The sequence below is a fragment of the Syngnathus floridae genome, chromosome 15, assembly GCF_059516105.1.
Source record: "Syngnathus floridae isolate MCC-2025c chromosome 15, RoL_Sflo_1.0, whole genome shotgun sequence".
Classification (NCBI taxonomy): domain Eukaryota; kingdom Metazoa; phylum Chordata; class Actinopteri; order Syngnathiformes; family Syngnathidae; genus Syngnathus; species Syngnathus floridae.
In genome coordinates, this window is record NC_142427.1 from 4383856 (window position 1) to 4390011 (window position 6156).

At 43.7% G+C, this 6156-nt stretch overlaps 1 protein-coding gene across 1 annotated transcript; it reads right to left on the bottom strand.

The window, feature by feature from the left end:
* Window positions 1-2075: 2075 nt before the first annotated feature.
* LOC148385958 (oligodendrocyte-myelin glycoprotein-like) lies at window positions 2076-5455 on the bottom strand. Its single transcript, XM_088398246.1, has 3 exons — window positions 5193-5455; window positions 3366-4294; window positions 2076-3299 (listed from the first exon to the last, which is right to left on the bottom strand). Exons 1-3 carry the CDS (start codon window positions 5432-5434, stop codon window positions 3073-3075), a joined length of 1398 nt encoding a protein of 465 aa, XP_088254372.1. The 5' UTR covers window positions 5435-5455; the 3' UTR covers window positions 2076-3072.
* Between the last annotated feature and the right edge of the window lie 701 nt (window positions 5456-6156).

Here is a 6156-nt window from a genome sequence, read left to right on the forward strand (position 1 = left end):
TTCTGTTTAATTTTTCCTGCTAACTGAGTGCCACCACGCATTCTTCTCTGACACTGCAAACAATGACCTTAACACCGACCTTGCCTTGTCTGCGCCATGGAGACAAGAAGTGAGATCCACCACATCTAAATCCCCCACCCCCTCAACTATGCCGAAGGGTTGAATTTTGCCTGTCTCATCAGTCTCTCGGCTTCAGCTGGAATACGCCTCGCTCGTTCCAAATTCCTCCACATTCCCTTTTTAGTTGATCAGCACCCAGACAGGAAAACATTGCTCTTGGCTGAGAGAGACGGCGAGCCTCTTGGCATATAGACGCAAGCTGTCAATACAGATTAGCTTTTATCAGATAAACTTTATGTGCAACATTGGAGCGTCCTTTGGTTGGGTAACAGCCTGATTTGGGGGTTACGATTGATCCTGTGGCTGTGTGGCTGGCACAAAGAGAGTTCAAACAGCTTCTCATTCGGTTTAATATCATAAGGTGAGGGCTCACTATATTGGTGATACTTTCTAGTCATGGGCCTTTTAGAGGTCATTTCTCTATAGTAACGACTGAATGGTTTTGGAAAATGAAAAAAACATTACAAAGGCACATCAGGTTGTGCTGCTAACAAAGGTATAAAGCCTAATAGTCACTGTAAAAGGAAAGCGTCAGTCCACTCCAAACAAACAAGCCCAGACAGAGAAATGAAAAGGGTGGGTGGTGGGGGGGGGGGGAGCAATGGCAACAGTAAATGATACAAGCCTTCTACACCTTGTCAGTTATTAGGAGAAGAGAAATCTGACAACTTTGTGTTGTCTGGAGAAGCCAAAATAATTGGCTGCTATGAGGCAACACTACCTCCTACAGCACACTACTTTGAAGAGAGTGTCATAAAGTTCTGAAGCTAAAAGCAGCTGGGGAGATTAAATACTAATTATAGAGGTGCATCTTTTTGTCTTTGAATTTGAACGCAAGATCATTAGATTTGATGATGATTCTCCACAGCAACTTGCAGTGGCCTACAGTAAAGTCCCAAGTTAAAGTTCCAATGATCATCGTCACAGACACATCTGGGTGTGGTGAAATTGTGGTGAAATTTGTCCTCTGCATTTAACCCATCCCCATGTGATTTTGATCCATCCCCTGGGGGAGAGGGGAGCGGTGAGCAGCAGCGGTGCCGCGATCGGGAATCATTTGGTGATCTAACCCCCCAGTTCCGACCCTTAAATGCTGAGTGCCAAGCAGGGAGGCAATGGGTCCCATTTTTATAGTCTTTGGTATGACCCGGCCGGGGTTTGAACCCACAACCTTCCAGTCTCAGGGCGGACACTCTACTACTAGGCCACTGAACTGGTAAAAGTACAAAACATAAAAAGGTGCAAATCAAACTTTATTTTTATCAATATAATACAATATAATTTTCAGCAATGCAGTTTTTCTGTTTGATCAATTACTTTCTGCAGAGAAATGTCAAATGTATTATTAGATGAAATTATCAGTGTGGGTGATGCTCATCAGATGTTCTCTTGATCTCGGGCATGAGCAGGGTGAGGGGTCCACAGATTTTGCCATGTTTTTTTCCCATGTCTCCTCTCAAAACATCCACACCTTGCGGGTGTGTCTCCGTGCACGAATTGCTGCATATTTTGTAGCGTGAAAAATCAAAGTGAACAAGCTCCTGTTAGACTAGAAAAAGTGTCAAAAAATATTACACTATATTTGTTGGTGATATTATGCTCGTCACTCTATTTGAGATACAATCTACTGTATTATATACAATTGTCCGCACATTTTTCATGAAAATAAACCGTATTTTATTTGAGAGTTATCGCTCTCTGATTACCTTTCAAAGCCGTGCGCGCAGTAGCGAGTTGTCAATTGTGATTAAGTGAGAAGAAAGGCCTGACTGGGATTAATGCTTTTATGCTTAGTTAGTAGGCTTACGCATGGGAGATGTAGTCGCTGAATAATTCATCGTACTGTGTTAGAATAAAAACTCCACGTCTGATTTTATAAAGTGAAGCACAATAAGGTCTTCTGAAAAGTGGTTTTTACACAAAAGTGACAAAAACTGGTATTTGTGCATAACTTTATTTTGATAAACAGAATACTAGAATATATAGAAATACAGAAATATATAGATATACAGAACGCAACGTTTTGGAAAAGGTACTTGTTACTGCACCAAGAAAAGTGCTGGATCGGTGTAACGTTCTCTGGAGCATTTGACTACGTTGTTAATGATTCCTGGGATGACAGTAAAATAAAGTACAACAGGACAGAGTCTATTAAAATGTATTAATCACCACTGTTTTGACCACAAAATACTGGAAAAGTTAAAAACGAAAAAAAAGTATTTTCAATTGTTTCAAGTAAAGGGATCAAGGTCATAATGAGGTTAAAATGAATACATCCAGATAATACGTGAGAGAATCTGGTGAAGGGTTCACCTTCAAACTGCAGAGTCGTACGTACTTGAATGTGTAGTGCCACCATGTGCCTCAACCTGTTCATTGCAAGGCACTTACTTGAAAATCAGTGCTGGTGTTTTTCAGAGGAAAAACAGCAACATGTTAACAAACAGCATTATTGCGTGCCAGTACAACTAATTGGATAGGTATTAATTTGACTATAAAAACAAATAATCGGTGTCATTTTTCTTAATGATTTGAAACCGTTTTGAGATTACGATTTGTGCTCTGTTCACAGTTTAAACTATTAATATAGACACTTGTAATATTTTTTTTTGCAGGGAAAATACGCCATTTCCTCCCATTTTCGGAAAGTCTGGTTTCCCTCTGGTAACATACTGCGTCCTATAGGTCAGTCTTGGTACCGCGTTAGTGATGTGTTTCCTTGGTTATGTTCAGAATGGGAGAAACCAGTACCGGTGCGCCCAATACACGCACTACACAGTTAGCGTTAGGACTCGCGTGACGTAATCATTCTGTCACGTGTAGTAACTTGTCTAGACTAGTAGCGCTGTACGGCTTGCAGCATATTTTTGCATAGGGCCCCCTGGAGGTCTGAACCGGCTCTGGGAGAGACGCTTTCAAATGGTGTGTTGTGTCTAGCAAGCTTCAGAGGCTTCAAGGCAGCATGAGAGACAGAAGGCCCAAGCTGAACAGGAGAAAGGTTGAGGAGTACTTAGCCAGAGATTGAGCCATGTTGTCCACACCACCGGAAAACGGGGGAACCTTCCTCCTAACGCTCTCAGTCCGAAGACCGCTTGCCTTCTTTACTCGGATGGTGGTGAGGAACTTATCGGTTATCCTCCTTGGAGTTTTTGTCATGACTCTCGTGTCTTGAGTTGAGCCTGTGAATGAGAAATCAGGTGAGCTGTCGTTGGGGACACTGTGGAAATGAATGAATGAGCGCTGACCTGCAGAAGCACAAGTATCAGGAAGGCTATCGATTGTGGTTGTTGCCTTCGTGGAGTCCGGGAGGAGTCCCCGTGTGCTTGCCATCATGGCAGGAGGATGGAAGGTGCTCAAGTTCCACCATCCTGTCTTTCCCCCGCCGCAGATAGGTTGCGGGCGACAGGGGCAGCCCAAGATGAGAGCGACACTCCGCTGTAACCAGGATAGGAGGTAGGTCACGGAAGCCTCCTTGTGGCAGGCCCATGGGTTGTTACCCAGAGTGAGAACCCGAAGCGACGGTATCTGTTCAAAGACCCCGAAGGGAAGCTCGGAGAGGCGGTTGGCGTGGAGATAGAAGAGGGATAAATTGTGAAGTCTGTCCAGTGAGCCCGGCAGCACCTTCACAAGTGAATTGTGCGAGATGTCAATAATCTCCAGACGTGCAGGCATGTTGGTAGGAAAAGTCCAGAGGTTATTGTAGCTCAAGTTGAGCATACACAGATTGATCAGTGTGTTGTTTATGAAAACGGTCCTCTCTAGATTGTTGTTGGAGAGGTCAAGCACCCTCAGGTTCCACTGGTGGACCGTATCGTTCTTGTCTAATCGGAGGATCCGGTTAGAGGCGGCGTGGAGTTGCCAGAGGGAGCGAGGCAGGCGATCGGGCACGCGGCGCAGGTGGTTGTGCGATACGTCGAGGACGCGAAGGTGCGTGTAAGAGGCCAGCGTGCCGTCCAGGTTCTGGAGTCGGTTGTGGGACATGTTGAGGGAGCGCAGGTTGAGCCGGAGGCCGTCGGGCAGCTCTCGCAGGGCCCTACGCGAGCAGTCCACGTCCCTGTGGCTGCGGTTACAGGAGCAGGCGGCGGGGCACGCGGCGAGGAATTGTAACCCCAGCAACAAGACGAGCAGCAGCTCCATAGGGGCCTCATTAGGGGACAGAAGCTGAAGCGCACGCCTGCTTCGAGAAAGAGAGTGGCGTATTATGCCTCGTCTTACGCAGCATCTCGCTGTGGAAGTAAGATAGATGCCTGCGGTATGGACTGCCAAGACAGAAAATCTACTCTACATTTACTCCCTGCATTTTGGTTCCAACGGCCCCTCCCATGCTCGTTTTGTTTGCGCGCGCACATTCTTGCAGACCACCGTATTGTTTGCAGGTAAATACCATTGTCGCGTTGTATGTCAGTTTAATGACGGAGGAAATTCTCCTGTCAGGCTGCTCCAAATACGTCAAGGTTCAATTACTTCTTACTACGTATTGTTGCCATCTTTCTAGTTTTAAGATAGATATTTGCATGGTGTGTGTATTATTTGAGGTTGTATTCTTTTAACCATAAACCAGGGAGGTTTACTTTTAACAGTGTATCTTTTATGTCCCATGAGTTTGAAATAAACCAGTGTTTCGCAAAGTGCGGTATAACTACTACTAGTGGTTTGTGAGCTCCCTCTTGTGGCATAAGAAAGAATCACTGAAATATTTAGAAGTCAAACTTCAAGTCAAAAACACGCAAGAACTAAATAATTATTCATAATACTGTACTCTTTTTCTAGGTTTAAGATCAATGCTATTTTTGCGCATATTGTGCATATTGGCCTCCAATAAAACATTAAGAATGGCGCTTGGAAGTATTTTTTAAGATGCTGAATTTAAATGAATTGAATGCAGTATATATATGTTTTTTTTATTAAGGGGGGTGGAAGCTATTTAGAATGAGACACCAAAACTTCAGCTTGCATGTTTAACCTGCCAATCTGATACATAAATAATTACAGCTTAAAAAAACATATGCATCAGCTGCTTAAAAGACTCAATACGCTTTGGAGAAAAAAAAAAATCTTGGTCCACAACTCACCTTCTCATTTTAACACTCGGGTTCCTTTTCAAGGCTCCTTTGTGCTGCACTTTCAACCTCGAGATCAGCTGGCTCCAAACAGAATGCGAACCCTTCCACTGTGTGTTATTGAAAGTTTTCAACGGGCCCCTTTTTGTCCTCACATTGATGTCGCCCGTCTCAGGAGATGGATCCTTTGGGTGGGCACGATCAAGCTGTAGCTGCTTAGTGGTGGAGAGGAATGAGAGAAAAACCGAATACATAATAGAGGGGCTGGCCCCTCTGAAGGAAACTCCTCATCAATCCTTGTTCGGTCCGGCGGCATTCACATTTTTTCCCCCTGCATTTAACAATTAATGCTCTTGTGGTAGTTAGATTAATTGAGTGGTCTACTTGTGTTCAAATGAAATTAGACTGTTATCACCTAAATCAATAAGATTGCTTTAGAAAACATCCCTCAATGGGGAAAAATGAGCAATCATGTGTTGTTATGCTCTAAGTGTAAATAAAGAGGCTTTAGATTGATTGCAGATGATTCTCATACACTGCATCAGCGGCAATTCGCACAGCTGCACTACTGTGAGCTGCTGTCTTTCAGTTGAGGCCAGTGAGGGACAACGCCGAGGCCGCTCTTGAAGAAAAATCGTTAATAAATGAAAGTTTTTTTTTTTTTAAATACTAAAGCACCCACTTACCTCAGAAAATCCTCAACTCATTTCAGTATAATTCCTCCACATGAAGATGCCACAGGATGGCGATAAAGCACTAATTTTGTCCAAACTAAACTATCTAAATCACATCAATACACATTACCACCAAGATACCACAAGCTTACGCCAAAGCACAATTTAATTGAATAAATGAACATTCTTAATTAATTTAAACATGTTCCCCATGTAGCGATTTTGCAAAACTTTGTAAAAATACAAATGGTTAACACAGAAAGCCCCCGCGACCCCAACACGCGCGCAGAATGCTAAACCAC

Coding starts and splice junctions, on each gene's coding strand:
- LOC148385958 (XM_088398246.1), bottom strand. CDS start 5,434: ATGTATTCGGTTTTTCTCTCATTCCTCTCCACCACTAAGCAGCTACAG. Junction 4,295..5,192: donor CCGAGTGTTAAAATGAGAAG/GTGAGTTGTGGA, acceptor TTCTCGAAGCAG/GCGTGCGCTTCAGCTTCTGT. Junction 3,300..3,365: donor TGATACTTGTGCTTCTGCAG/GTCAGCGCTCAT, acceptor TCTCATTCACAG/GCTCAACTCAAGACACGAGA.